This window comes from Balearica regulorum, chromosome 22 (genome assembly GCF_011004875.1).
Source record: "Balearica regulorum gibbericeps isolate bBalReg1 chromosome 22, bBalReg1.pri, whole genome shotgun sequence".
Taxonomy (NCBI): Eukaryota; Metazoa; Chordata; class Aves; order Gruiformes; family Gruidae; genus Balearica; species Balearica regulorum.
This window is the reverse complement of record NC_046205.1, coordinates 7,872,704-7,887,300: the sequence shown is the minus strand read 5'-3', so window position 1 is coordinate 7,887,300 and position 14,597 is coordinate 7,872,704. Positions and strand designations below refer to the sequence as shown.

The window sequence follows — 14,597 nt, the reverse complement described above, 5'->3', positions numbered from 1 at the left end:
GCCGAGCCACTCGCTCCCGCTCTCCCAAGAAAACCCATCGGCCTCTGGTGGGGTTATTAAATTACCTGTTGAGACCTCTGAATAGCAGCATCGATTTCTTCCACCCTCTGCTTGACGGTGTCGCTGACCAGCTTGTAGCGCTCGTTGGTGTCCGACACGAGTTTATCCAGCCCTTCGCGGGCTCGCCAGGGAACCAGCTCCAAGAGAGCTCGGCTCACCTCGTTCACCGTGTCCAGGACAAGCCTGTGCTCCATCACCTCCTTCTTCAGCTCCTGTGGAAGGCACATGGACACGCGCCCTTCTCAGTGCTCTGCAGGTTGACATCCCTCTCCAGCTCCTCCCCGGCCTCTCAAAACAGCAAGCAAACCCCCGCTGGCTCCCACCCTCGCATCCCCATTGCCCGGGCGCTGCTCTGCCAGCCCCCACCTTTTGCCTCTGCTGGAACTGGGGTATCTGCTCGCCGGAGGGGGACTGTCCCCCGCTGGAAGCCAGCTCGTCCTCCACTTTGCTCATCCAGCCGGTGAGCTCCTCGTGCGTGGACTGGAACTTGGTGGCCAGCTGCCGAGCCTGCTCCAGCGTGCGCAGCGCCTTGGTGCTGGCAGCGGTGATGTCCGAGTAGCGGGTCTTAATTCCATCCAGCTTCTCCTGGATCAGCAACACCTCCTCCCCTGCGAGACAGCAGCAAGGGGCAGATGATGCTGGGCTGGGGGGGAGCTGCAAGAAGGTTTAAGCAGCCACTTGCCCTATTCCCCCCCATTTTAAATAGCTAATTGCAGTCTCACTTTTCTTCGTATTAGTGCAACTTAGCAGTATATTTTTACAGCCAGGAAGCTACTCTCAGAGCTGACATTTTCTACCAGCCAGGGTAACGTCCACCTCCTCCCTGGAATAGGAAGGAATCCTGCTGCGAAACCTGGCTTCGCCACAAGCCCCAAAGCCACCACAACCCAGTTCTCAACTAACGTGTCACAGCTCCAAGAAAAAAAGGTCCAGTTCACTCTTTACTGCTGTTTCCGAGAGGACAAGAAACTGCAAGCCAAATTCTTTGTAATCACTCTTCCTGCTACACGGCTCCCACAAGGACAGAGGTCTGTACATCTGCTCCGAGCAGACCACATCTGAAGGAAATGCATCGCCCTGACCTCTCTTCCCACTCATAAACATAAACTCACACCCACGTGGCAACAGCAACAACTGCTCAGTATGGGAAAGCGATATTAGGAAAGGCCTGGGTGTATTTTTAACCTCTTTCCATGTGATTTAGCAGCTGGATGCAATAAGAAAACCCTCCATCGCATTGCACGGCGCTGAGCATCACCTCGCCGGCGGTGGGAATCACCCGCTCAAGAAGCTGCGAGGTTGGTACTCGGGATTTACTAAGCTGGAGTGCTCGTGGCTTGGCATCCAGGTCTGGATGCAAAACAGCTACTTTGGGAGTATCCAAAAGGAAATTTGACCAGAGGGAGAACAGCCTTCCCCGAACAAGGGATCTCTGCAGAGCACAGACTTCCCAGGGATGACCATGCAGAGGACGGGGGGGGCTTCCCAAACCCCCCACGTGGGCCAGAGCACACTCTGCTCTTTGCGTTACCTGTGGTTTGCTTCAGAAGAGCTTGCCCGTTTCTAATGGCTTGGTCCACGTTCTTCTTCCTGTTCACAATTTCCTCGTTCAAAGCCTGGAGAGAAAGGCAAATCAGGGTTACCCTTCTGCAGGCAGGTCCCCCCGTGCTGCCGGCCAGTGCTGGCAGAGCACGAACTGCTCCTACCGAGCACGGGAAGGGTGGACAACAGATCTGATACTTGTCCAGTCAACCTTCTCCTGCTACAGGACTTACTGGGACTTCTGGGACCCAAAGGCTCAAATCTTAGAGCAAACCCATCCCAACCCCTTGGGTACGTGTTACCAAAGAACTCGTCCTCGTATTAGGCATAACCTCACTCTTGAAAAGAGCTTGCATGGCCCCCGGGGAGCGGAAGCAGACGGCTTCCTCGGTGGCCAGCCTGGCTTGGAAAACCCACCGGGCTTTTCAACCTCTCATTCTTGGAAACAGCATCCAGCTTTCTAAAGGCACGGGGTGGCCAAGTCTGCTCAGACATTGTTCACAAAGCAAATGAATCATTTGAAGTTTCCCTGCCCCAGGAAACCCATTTTTGGGGCCACAATTATTGTTTTTAACACATGAAATCTCTTTACGCTTCTCCAAGCTTAGAAGAGAACCAACAGTGGAATGAGCTTTGCAAAATTAAAGTCAGACCAGAAATAAAAATAAAACCAGATAAATGCAACAAAATAAACAACATAAACATGGAAGAAAATGGAAAATACCAGCTGGTCGGCATGCTGCTTCTGCAGGACGTCCCGTTTGTAATCCTTTACGGATACCGAGCTGAGCTTGTCCTCGACCTCAGCCAGCCAGTTGAGCACTTCCACCTCCTCCTCCCCAAAGAGCCTGGCGTTAGACAGCGCCTGATCCAGCAGCGCTGCCTTCCGGCAGCACCGGTCGTGGACCTCGCCGTAGCGGGTCTGCAGAGAGTCTAGCTTCTCTGCCAGCAGCCTCCGCTCAGCGGCACAGCTCAGGGAGGAGAGGGACTGCCCGACACCGACCGCCCGAGACACGTCGGCCGCGTGGCTTTCTATCTCTTCCTCTAGAGCCTGAATGCCGGGAGGATAAAATGGACAACAGAAAGGAAAATGAGTGGAAAAAATGGATTAAAAAAAAAACCCAAACCAAACATAGAAGGGGAAAACAGAAACAATGAATGCAACTGAAGGAATGAAGGAGACACAAAACCCACCCATGAATGGGCAAACTTCATCAAAATAAAGTTTAAACGAAACAGAAGAACAGGAATGGTTTTTCTATCCAGAGCCAGATACATTTGCTGCAAGGTGCAAAGGCGTCAGTTTAACATTTACCCACACCGGCGGGTTAGGGTTTGCAGCCTTCTCTGTACGTAAAGCAGCCTGGGTAACTCCTTGGTACTTGTTTGTGCCAAAAACCCCCTCGCCGTGGCAGAAACACCCACCTGAGTGGGACCTGATACCAACCACCTCCATCTGCAGCTCCCGTTCACGCGGGGCTCCTACCTTGTGCCGACTGATCTGCTGCTGGATTTTGGCGGTCTGGGTACCGATGGGCTCCGAGTTGGCCAGTTTCTTCTCTGTCACTGACAGCCAGTCTGACACGGGCTCCGTGGTTTCGTGGAACTGTTTCGCCAGGACCAAGATGTCCTCCAGCTGCTTCTGCCTATAGTAAGGACATAATAAACCAGTGAGGAGCAGCTCCCCGTTGCAGCCAGGCATGGGAAGCGGCTTCGAGCGATGGGAAGAGGGAACCAAAGCAGCCCTGATCAGAGCAAGGGCAATTGCAAAATAAGCTTTTTCCTGCAGCTGTGACTTTGGGGTCCAGTTCATCCCCTGGGGAAGGCAGCAGAAAGGCTCCCGTTCGTGCTGCTTTTCTGCTGTTCCTATCACTATCTTGGAGATCCTCAGATGTGCTCAGCTTGTGGCCGGGCTCTCGGTGTTTCAGAGCTGTTGAGCTTCTGTTCAAAGACAGCCCGGCAGTGGTACAAGATGGACAGTCCATCTAGTTGGCAGTGGTTGAAAATACTGGGAGGTCAAATCTGGACCTCAGAAGTGACTTTATAACCTCAAATATTAGCTTATGTAGCAACAAGCAACTCATAAACAAGATTCAGGCAGCAGAAAGGTGTCAACAGGATGTTGCTGCTGAAGCTAAACGTTAACACTTAAAGGAATAAAAATAACATCCATCCCCTGCAGGGAATTTATTTAATCTGAGCTCTTCCCCGCCATTGTAAACCACGGCTATCAGCTTCAGCTCCCAAACAGGCTTTGATTTCTCATGTTTTCCAGCTGTTTCCATATTTCCAGGATGTATCTGCACACAAATCTCCGCCAGCTTCCCGCGTGTTGTAACCCCAAGCTCCAGGGCACTGTGAATCGCCAGATGAGCTGGCCCCGTGTTTTTGGCCGGCAGGACAGAGCCTCTCACCTGCCAGCCGCCCTGCCCAGCAGCCCTGCCCAGCGGCGCTCCAGGCTCTCCAGCTGGCCCACGATCTTCTCCCGATCCGCGGGCTCGGCCGACTGCGCGATCCGGCCGCCCTCGGCTTGGATCATCTCAACGGTGGCTTTGCGATCGTCCAGGAGTCGCTGGAGGAGCTTTAGCATCAGCAGTGAAACAAAGAAGGATAAAAGTTACTGGATTGGATCAGCAAGAACCACTTCTAGCTCTCGGAGAGATCAAATCTCTAATTGTGGCTGAAAACCACCAAAAGCACAGGGCTGAGACCAAAGCCAGCCCAGTGGGACAGCCTCTGCCACCAAAACCAGTTAAAAAAAAATAAATAATATAATAATACACTTTAACTTTTGGTCAGCCCTGAAGTGGTCAGGCAGTTGGACTAAACGATCACTGCAGGTCCCTTCCAACTGAAATATTCCACTCTATTCTAAAAGAGATTCAAAGCACTTCTGTGCCAGAGAGGTTTTCAGAGGCTTCCCCATCACCCCCTCAAACTTATCAAGTTTTTAACTTCCACTTTAAATAAATTTCCTCTTCAAAGTCTCAATACGTCAGACTAAGCCTCGGTAAGAATTCATTTCTAAATATTTTACCACGACCACACTTGAACTTTCATCCGCCTGCTCACAAGGGCAGGCGCCAACCCAGGCTGTTATCTCTGCAAACACCGGCACGCCTCGGGTCGGTTCTTACAGTTCGTACACTCATTTTGTCCAAATACCCAAACCGGTACGTACTACGCCAGCTTGCTCCTGATGCAGCACAATTACCAGCACAAACAAAACCCAGGGCTGGAAAAACACGGCCGACCAGCAAAACCAGCAGCAAACTTCAAGAGGCAATGGGACAATAAAGTAACGCTGGCAATTTAGACGATGGAGATAGCGAGTGCGAGCAAACGAGTTGCCTGTTTATTACATTAGAATTCGGGGAACCACTAGAAGAGCCACCGTGAAAGAAGCAGGCTCGCGGACATCCCAGCTACGCCTTATCTGGTACAGCTGGACCCCCAAAATATTGTCGGGCTGTCCAGAGCTCCCCCTCCCATCGAGCCAGCCGTTGCCCTGTGCTTGCTCACCTTCTGCTCCTGGATCTGGGCTTTCACCACCTTGTACTCCGCAGAGGGAGGTTTCTGGTTGGAGATGAGCTCCTCGGTGTCCGCCAGCCAGCTCAGCAACGGCTCCAGGGCGTCCTGAAACTTCCCGCAGTGCAACAGGGCCTCTTGCAGCTGAGCAACTCTCTGGGCCACCTGCACCCCAAACACAACCCCGCTGCACGGTCAGGCTGGTGACACATCGACGCCAGAGCCTCAGCAACCTGTTGATGACCCCCCTTCTTCTACCAGACCCCAACGAGGTCAAGAGAAACCAGTGACAGCCCCTCCCCACGCTCTGACCTTCTTGTTGAGGGTGTTCCAGCGGGTGTTGATTTCTTCCATGTCATGCTCCAGCCCTTGGACGTCACAGTTTTTCCCGGCACTTTGGATGAGTCCTTGACCAACTCCATTGACTTGCTGTAGTTTTAGCTGGAGAGGATCCACTTGCTCCTTCTGGAACAGCTGGGGATGGGAAGGGTGGGAGAGAAAAGGTATTTATAACCCACGAGCTGCTCTTACAGTCCCTCCACCATTCAACAGATACCACAGGTTTTCTTCTCTAGCGAAGATGCGGTAGCTACTTGCACTGATTTTATTACAGTTGTGCAAGTTTGTCTAAACTCCTCCCTCGCCTTGACCCAGTAACACAGATGTCGCAGGCATTTGTGGGTGTGGAGCACAGCTCGGGATCCGTATGCGTCCACCTCTGCTTTTAAATGGGTAAATCCCCTTTTTTTCCAAGCACCGGAGTGAGGTGGAGAGAGCAAATGGGGGAAGAAATGAGAGCATCGGCTCTGGTCAGCCATCAGATTGGGAAATAATGCTCCTGGGGAAAAACCCAAAGCAATTCTCACAGTGATGCCATTGAGAACAGGGACCTGACATCACATGAGTTTTGTTAACCACGAAATTACAGACACCGAGAAGCTAGCTGTATTTCGAAAGACAAAGGCAATAGGCAATTAATGTGCTAGTCGGTTACCGCTCCGCATATTTGGCATGGTCCCGCCCGGGAATCCTGTGGGGAACGGCTTTTTGAATCAAAAAAGATTTGATAGGGAAGGGGGAGGAGAAGCTCCCCATTGTAAAGAGAGGCAGCAGGGAAAATCCTGTTTCTGCCCAGGAGGTAAGTGCTCTTCATCAGAGCGGCGGATCTGACGCGGCCGCACAGCCCGGTCCTGCGGGACAAGCCTGCTGCGTCCCCACCAGCCCCCCAAAAAAGGGAGCGTAGTCCGTCATCGCTCACTCTGGTCCCTTGGACCACGAGCCCACGCAGAGCACAGGCCACCCAGCGCTGGGCAGGATCGGAGCCCTCGGCTCTGTCGCAACATCTTCTCTTTGGAAAGCAGAGGGGATCGCAGCCAGCCGCCTGCTTTCTCAAGCGTGCCTCCTCCTCGCGTGCCCGAGAATACTGACGGCATCGACAAATTCCCACTCAGATGCAAGACCTCTCCCGGCAGAGCAGCGGCTCGTGGCTGGCACAGCTCTCCAGACCCGGCAATCGCTTTGCCTCCGAAGGAACGCAAGGCAGGCAAAAAACCCTGAACACAAAAAAACACCCCTCAAAAAAGTTCTCAGCTCAAGCAAGAGGAGCTGCCTTGACTTTCTGTACACCATTTTCAAAGAAAAAGTTATTTCTTCCCATCGGAGCTCAGCTACTCGAGGGCAGGGAGGTATCGCTCCAGGACACGAAGCGAAGGGTGTGCTGGCAGACGTTGTCCAGGGCTGTTTGCTCAGGGAGAATTGTGCCACGGTTATAAGAAATAAATGGTGACATGAAATCACCAATTCCCCGGCCGCTTCTCCCGTTACTGTTTATATATGGAGCTGGCCGTTAGAGCAGCCAAACCCACAAAAGGACCAGGCTGATAAGTCCGTCACGCCGGGCTGGGTCCGAGCCCTCTGCACGCTGCAAAAACAAACTCCAGGGCTTTGAAGCAGCTGGGCAGGGAGGGAGCCCTGCAGAAAGCCCGGCCGTCAGACCGCGGACACCTGCAACACCCGAATCGGTACAGCCCGAGAGCGCGACGCTGCGCAAGGATCGTTACAAAGATCATCACGCTAATGGCCTGAGGAGCGAGCGTGCCAAATGCACTCGTTTTTCTTTGCTCATGAAAGATTCCAGGGATTTAGTTTGTTAACCTCACTGTGACTCAGCTTCGAAACAAATATTTAACGTACACCCTTTGCTGGGCAGGGAAAAGCGCAGAGCGAGGTGTCCTGCCCAGGCGAAGCGGCTGGACAGACATCTTGGCAAGCAGAAGGACATCTGCTCCACCTCCTCCTCGCTTCCAGAAAAGCTTCCCAAAGCATCCCCTCGCTTTCTGCTTCCCTCATCTCCCGGGCAGCCGCGCTCCTTAACCCTGCCGCTGCCGAACGCAGAGCCCGGCCCCGTGGTGGGAAGAACCGGCAGCGCCCAGGCATCGCCCCGGTGCTGCCGACGGCTTGAACAGCATTCGAGAAGATTTATGGGGTTAACAATCAGAGACGGCGCACGTAAAATAAGGGTCCGACCAGCAAGGACGCGCTGACACCAGAGCAGTGAAACTCAGACAACAGACGTACGACGGCAAGAACCCGACGGCTCTTCTTCCTTGCCAGGGTCCACCCCGGGTTGCCCCAGCCTGTGCTCACATGGACCCCCCCACGTGAAAGCGTCTCCCCAAGCCCCTCCACGTGCATCTCTCAAACGGATGGCAAAGCCCAAAGGATGAGTAATTGCTACCGAACAGGGATTTTCGGTGCTGACTAACTTCTGATGTCTCCTTAGTGATATTTCTGCTAATCCAGATGGCAGTAAATCAGCGCTCGGCTGTGGGAACTCCACCACCGAGGTCTCTCCAGGCAAAAGCCGCTAGCACAGCACGGTAAAGCAAATCCCCGAGCGCCAGAGAGAATTCGAGCCCCTTCCTGTGTTCCGAGCCCCAGCACCTTATTATTGCTCACTTAAAAAGCTACAGAAAGTGGTGACTGCACAGGACAGGAATTATTTGCACTTAATTTGTTTTACAGGATTTTATCTTCTGATGTATTTTCTGCTTCTAAGATGGGAACCACCCTGCCAGGGTCCAGCAAGAAGGTTTTTCTGAAGTCTGTCATTTACGTCTGAGTGACCATAATGTACTCTAATAAGTCAAAAAAATTTAAGACAATAGTTTAGGTCATCAAGCAGCAATAGTCTTTTGCCTCCCCTACTTATAAAAACACACAATTCCCCCTCCCCGAAACTTTCTGCCTGCCAAATTCAAGCCAAACTCAGGAGGGAGAAGCTGTTTGGAAGCCTGAACCCTGCAGACTGTGGCTGTGAGTTACTGAGCGGGCTCCCATCTCCCACCCACCCCTCAAGTGCAAAATAAAGCGATTTCCACGCCTGAACCCCCCCTCCCCGTCTGCGAGTGCCTGAGCAACAAATACCTCGTTATCTGGAACGAATCCATCTGGTAGAGCAGGAGGCCCTTCTGCGATGAGAGCGGTGGCGGGGGGTCCCTCCGTGCCTGCGGGCACCTCTCCCTCGCCGGGCGCCGGGGAAGGAGCATCCCTGCGGCTGGGGGGATGGAGGGTGTCCCCCGGCACGGCCCCGGGGAGGGTTTGTGTGGTGGGTGCTGCGATGGAGGGTGCTGCGATGGAGGGTGCACCCAGCAGCACGTGCAGCTCTAGGGTGGTGGGTCCTTCCGAGGGGGGTGGGAAAGCGGCAGGGGGACCCTCTGTGCCCGGCGCCATGGAGGCACTGTCCCAAGCTGCCGCCTCCGCTGCGGGTGCTCTCACAATGGGGTCATCCTCCAAAGCCAGTGCTTCGGTGGATAGGCGCTCCAGGATGGGCAGCACAACTATGTTGGCAAAGTCATCTGTATCCCCCAAGGCCACTACCAGCTCCCCCACTGCCAGCGGCGCAGGGCCACCACCGAGATCCCTGACACCGAGTGGGTCGGCCGCTTGCGGTGGCACAGTGGCAACAGGCACATCAGCAAACGGTGGTGGGGCATCCAGAAGCTCTTCCGCCGCCAAGGGCATGGCAGCGGTGGTGGCATCTGGTGGTGGGTGCTCAATACACGGTTCTTCAGCATCCGCGCTTGGATGCCCAGTGGCTGGCGGTGTCTCCTGAGCCTGGGGCTCTGGGACAGCCACATCCCCTGGTGCTGGTGGGTCGGCTGGAGCAGAAAGCCCCCCAACATCCCACGGGATGGTATCGGGAGCAGGCTGCCCTGCAATGGGCAACATGCTGGGAAGTTCTTCTGGGGCAGCCGGGCTGGCAGCACAGGGGACTCCCTCACCTAACACCACGGTACTGCACCGTGCTGCCGGCCAGTCCTCCCAGCCGCAGGCAAACAGCAAGTCCAGATCTCCCGGCTGCAGGATGGCTGCCGCTGCCTCCCCGTGCGTGACGGCCACCTCCACGGGGGACCCCTCAGTGTGGGCAGTCCCTTCCAGAGCCAGGCCCTGGCCGAGGGGAACCGTTTCCCATGGGAGGTCCTCAACAGGCACCCGCGACATCACTGGTGCCTCGGAGCCCAGCTCTGATGCAGAGCTGGTGTGGAAAGGAGGCAGAGAGCCACGGTGAGCATCCCCGCATTCTGACAGATGAGTCTGGCCCTCGGCTCCATCGCTCTCTGATCCTAAATCTGTGGCCTCCTCCTCAGAAACCAGTTCTGGGACATCCCAGTTAGACAGCTCAGTCCTTCCAGGCAGAAGGTGATGGTTCCTGGGTAGGTCTGTCCCCTCGACACTGGCTTCGCTGTGCTGTGGGGAGGACTGTGGCTCCTCTGCCGCTGTGTCGGGAGCTGGGGGCTGGCAGGGAGATGCTCGGCTGGGACAGATCTCCTCGGGAAGCTGCACTACTTCACCACCAGGAACTAGCGAGTCTCGGTTATCTTCACCCCACCCCACCAGAGCGCTGGGGTAACCAGCTCCCTCCAAGCCAGAGGCTGGATGTGTGCCCATCTCAGGAGATGACATACCACCAGCCACCAGCACCGCCACCACGCAATCGTCCACGAGCTCTGGGTCCACCAGTGGGTCAGGTGCATCATCCTCCTCCACTGGTGCTGGAGAGCACTGCCGGAGGGAGCCCGGTCCCGCCACGGCCACGGGGCTGGGTGAGGCCCCTCCGTCTGAGTCCGTCGGGGTGACGGCCGAGGTGTCCCTTTCCGAGAAAGGCTCTGTCGCTGGCTCCAGCATGCTCAGCACCTGCGAGCTGCAGGTGACATCAAAGTCCTCCAGATCTGACACCACGGCAGAGTCTGAAGCGCTGATGTCCAAAGGGGCTGTAGGCTGACACGCTTCGACCACCGCCCCGGCCAGTTTGGCTGAATCTGGGTCCAGCCCCTCCGAGTCCATCAGGGAGACCTGAACCTCCACGTGGGCAAGGACAACCCCATCGCCCTCGTCCTCGTTCAGGCACTGCTCTTCCAGCTCCAGGAACATCTGCACCGAGTCCGTGTCGGACAACTCGGGGCCCGTGGGGCTGGCTGAGCGCTCCGAACCTGGAGCGAAGTCCTCGACCTCGCACTGCACCGCCACATCCTCGGTACAGCACGTGGTGCCGGTGAGGGGGCTGCCGGCACCCCCCGGGGACGTGCAGGACCGGGAGGTCTCCGGGCTGGGGGCAGAGCTGTCTGCCGGAGCAGAAAATTGTTCCCTTTCTTCAGAAATATCTGCCAAGCAACAGCTCTTTTTCTCCTCTGCCACCAAAACAGCCTTTCCTCTCTCTGACAGTGTCGCCTCCTCCCACTCCTCCATCATCACCCAGCGCTCATCCTCCTCAAATCTCAGTTCAGACTCCGTTTTCTCCCTGAGATTGGAGGTGATGAGAATATCCAGTCCCGCATCCAGCAGCTCTTCGCTAAGGCACGGAGAGAGGTTGACGTTCTCCACCGTACAGTCCGATTCGGAGGCCTCCAGGGTCTCCTGGTGCCCATCGCTGAGGCTTCCCTTGATGAAATTCTTCCTGGCTCGTGGCCAGGTGGCACTGGGGAGCCGGTGAGCCCTGGCCAGGTCCCCGACGCGACCACCGCCGTCGCTCAGCAGGGGCTGGCGCTCATCCCGGGGACCACCATAGCTGTCTGCGCCGAACTGCTTGGCCAATAGAGCCTCTGCCACACCAGATGACTTGGAGACGTGCTCCAAGGTGAGAGACTCGGACATGGGCTCACCATGGTCGGGCTGGCCCGGGCGCTCGGCGAGCATGGCACTTGACTCCCGCTTATCCCGCAGGGAAGGGTTGGAGGCGCCCGCTTCCGACACCTCGCTCAGTGAAGCCCCCATTCTTTCCGCAAATTCAGTGAAGTTTGGCGGCATGAAGGATTTCCACGACCGCCGGTTGACGTTCTCCTTCCTCTCGGGGTTCGGTCGTCTCCTTGGCGGAGCCGGTGCTGGTTTGGAGACATCGCTGCTGAGCTTCAGCGCATCGAAGATGACTCGCTCGTCCAACTTCTTCGTTTCTGGCGCCCTGGACTCAAAGACGTTGGCAGCTCCCAGCGTCCCGTTGCTGGATATGGTGCTGCCATCCCCCTTGCCGAGGGTGCTCTTAGAAAGCTGGTTGAGCTTCGATCCCTGATCGATTTGCTCGTTAATTCTCATTGTGTCGTATATCGACCTCTGGGGCACGTAGCAATCCTCTATATAACCATCCTCCTCCTCACCCTTCCCCAGACAAGTGCGGTTCTGCCGTAAACAGTCTGGCCGGCTCAGTGGTTTGCCCATGCTCTCGTCCTTACGGGTGACGAAACCGCCCCGGCAACCTTTCGCCCGCCGCTGCAGGAAGCATCACACGGCCAGCAGGTCCCAAACCCGCCGCGGCAGACTCTAATCCCAAAGCAGCGACGCTACGGGGACGGGAGGGTGCGCCGGCAGCACCGCGCCGGCTCAGCAGCCCAACTGCCGGTCCCGAGCAGCGAAACAGCCCATCTCATCCCCCCAACCCCCCTGAAAAAACCCCATCCATCAGCAAAAACCATCCAAATCTGGCAGCTTCGATAAAAGTATTCCCAATCGCCGTTTGCGACAGTACCCGCGGAGGAGTTGGAAGCTCTTAAATTATCCCGTTTGTCCTTCTTTAATAACAAAGGCACTGCTTGTCCCGGCCGCTCACGTATCGCAGCCCGAGCGGCTCCTCACATTTTCTGCCCAGCTCTAAGTCCCGTGGAAGTCCAGCTGGTCTGAATTAGCCTCTCCCCCCGACTCTCGTGTTTTCATTTGAACTGAGCTTGTCAGCGGATATTCGTGCAAGTTTAAACACAGGAAGTTCTTCATTCAGGGCAAACTCGGAGGTTTCCTGTCTCAAAAACATGATGGCATTGTTGTTCCCATCACCCCACCGCGACGCCCGGGGCCACCGAGAACCGCTGAACCCCCAAAATCCAGCCGGGTGCCGCGCGGCAGTCGGGGCACGCCGCGGAGTCCTGCGGCGGTGGAGGAAGGCTGCTGGGTCTTCGCTTTTTTTTTTTTTTCCTCTTTCTCCCCAGGAAAAAAAAAAAAAAAAGGCTGTAAAACGCATCCAAAAATGGCAAGGGGACGGAGCGACACGAAATCCCCCAAGTTGCCGGGAGCCGGTGGGGGGGGACGGGGAGCAGCCGCGGTCGGAGGCTCCTGCTGCTGCTGCTGCTTCCTCCTCCTCCGCCTCCTCCTCCCGGCCCCTCTCGCACTAACTTTCCCGGCGGCCGGTGGCGGGCTGCGGCGGCTCCGCGCCGCCGGGCGGCCCGGCCATGGCGGGGGGGCGGCGGGGAGGGCGCGGGGGCCGGTCCCCGCAGCGGGGCGGGGGAGGGGACACACCGGGGCCGCCCTCCCCTTCCCCTTCCCCGCCGCTCTCTCCCTTTTGTGCGCGGCTCAGCGGCCGGGCCGGGGGCGGGGGGCTCCGCGTCGCCCCCGCGGGCAGCCCCCGGCCGGCGCGGCGGGATGCATGGCGCGCCCGGGCCGCTGCCTTCCTCCTCCTCCTCCTCCTCCTCTTCCGCCGCCGCCGCCCGCTCTCCTTCCCGCCGGCGGAACAAAAGGCCGAGCCGCGCAGGCCGCCGCACGCCCCGGCCCCGCCGCCAGCACCGGGCTCCCGCGGAGCTGCCAGCCCCGGCGGAGGGCGGGGGGAGGCGGGGGCGGGCGGGGGGGCGGCGCCGCGGGGCGGAGCGGGGCGGGAGCGGCGGGAGCAGCGGGGCCGCCCCCTCCCCGGGCGCCGCGGCCCCCCCACGCCCCCCTTTCACCAGGCCCGGGAAGGGGGTACCGGAGCCCGACCGGGGCGGGGAGGGGGGCGGCGGGGTGTCTCCGCGGCCGGCGGCAGCCCGGGGCTGGCCCCTTCCCCGCCCCGCCGGGGCTGGCCCCTCCTCCGGGGGGAGGCGGCAGCCCCCGACAAAGAGCAGCAACGCCCTGGCTCGGCGGCGGCTCCGGCTCCCCCCCGCGCACCGGCCCCGCCGAGCCGCGCTCCCCCGGCCCTTTGTCCGCGCCCGGCCCCGGGTTTTCCCCGAAACGGCGCCTGAAGGCGCTTCCCAGCGGGGAGGGGGGCCGGCCCCCAGCCCGGGTCCCCCTTCCCCTCACACCCACCCCTGCACAAAGAACCGAGTTCTTAAATCACCAAAAAAACCCAACCCCAAAACCCCAAACCAGCCCCAAAGTACCATTCTTGCCTTCCCCGAAGCCGCGTCGCTCTGCCAGTGGCACCAACCGCTCTGCCAAAAACCCACCCGCGACTTGCTGCCGCACGGCTCGCTGGCTGCAGGCTCCTCTTCCTAAAAACTAATTTTTACAGCCCCAACTCTGGGTCAGCATCGTGTTTCCCCCCATCCTGAGCCCCGTCACCCTCTTTTTCCCCACCGACCCTCGGGTTTAAGAGATGGGGAACATTTAAGACGGCTGCTGTGGGGCTGGGAGAGGGAGGCAGCCCGGGTGCATGAATCACCGCTGCGAAGTGATGCTGAGGGAACTCACAGACTTGGGAGAGAAAACAGGAGGGCTTGAAACAGCCTCCACGCATCTCCAGGCAACAATCCACCCCACCAGCCACCCTGCCTGCTACTTCAGGGATGAATTATAACATCGGGATAAAAATATGAAAGGCCAGGCAGGTGCTCAATACATAAAAGCGTGCACCCAGATAGTGCCAGAGCTGGGAGACGGTGACCTCGGTCTGCATTTTGCCGTGCCATAGCTTCGCCAAAAACCCTCCTGAGAAGCTGAAGCCAAGGGCAAGATCAAAAGCCTGATTTTTCGGACGCGCTGCAGGTGCCTGCTGCCTCGAAAAACACTGGGGCTTGGCCAAGGTCATGGCACAGCTGCGGCGGGAGCCCGGCTTCCCTGTCCCCAAGCCCTCGGACCCTTCGTCCCTGGCCAACCGCACACGCAGCAGCTCCAGCACCGTATCCCCCAAGGATCTTTTTTCCCTATGGAAAGATGGGAACGGACCTTCTGTGGAAGGGGAGGGTTCGGGGCTGAGGAGGAGGAACGCCCGTTAAACGGCCCGAAGCGCCCGGTGGGGC

At 57.7% G+C, this 14,597-nt stretch overlaps 1 protein-coding gene across 27 annotated transcripts in view; it reads right to left on the bottom strand.

Annotated features, from left to right (window-relative positions):
• Positions 1–14,597, bottom strand: part of MACF1 (microtubule actin crosslinking factor 1) — a 143,686-nt gene that overhangs the window by 27,833 nt on the left and 101,256 nt on the right. For 20 of the 27 annotated variants that reach the window (XM_075774248.1, XM_075774254.1, XM_075774251.1 and 17 more), the window contains 8 exons: positions 5,443–5,604; positions 5,125–5,295; positions 4,017–4,183; positions 3,089–3,248; positions 2,327–2,653; positions 1,592–1,676; positions 427–668; positions 66–272 (listed from right to left, as the gene is read on the bottom strand). In XM_075774248.1, the coding sequence (XP_075630363.1) occupies positions 66–272; positions 427–668; positions 1,592–1,676; positions 2,327–2,653; positions 3,089–3,248; positions 4,017–4,183; positions 5,125–5,295; positions 5,443–5,604 (1,521 nt within the window). The remainder of the gene's footprint in view (positions 1–65; positions 273–426; positions 669–1,591; positions 1,677–2,326; positions 2,654–3,088; positions 3,249–4,016; positions 4,184–5,124; positions 5,296–5,442; positions 5,605–14,597) is intronic. The other 7 variants (XM_075774268.1, XM_075774269.1, XM_075774270.1 and 4 more) reach the window with 1 other exon arrangement.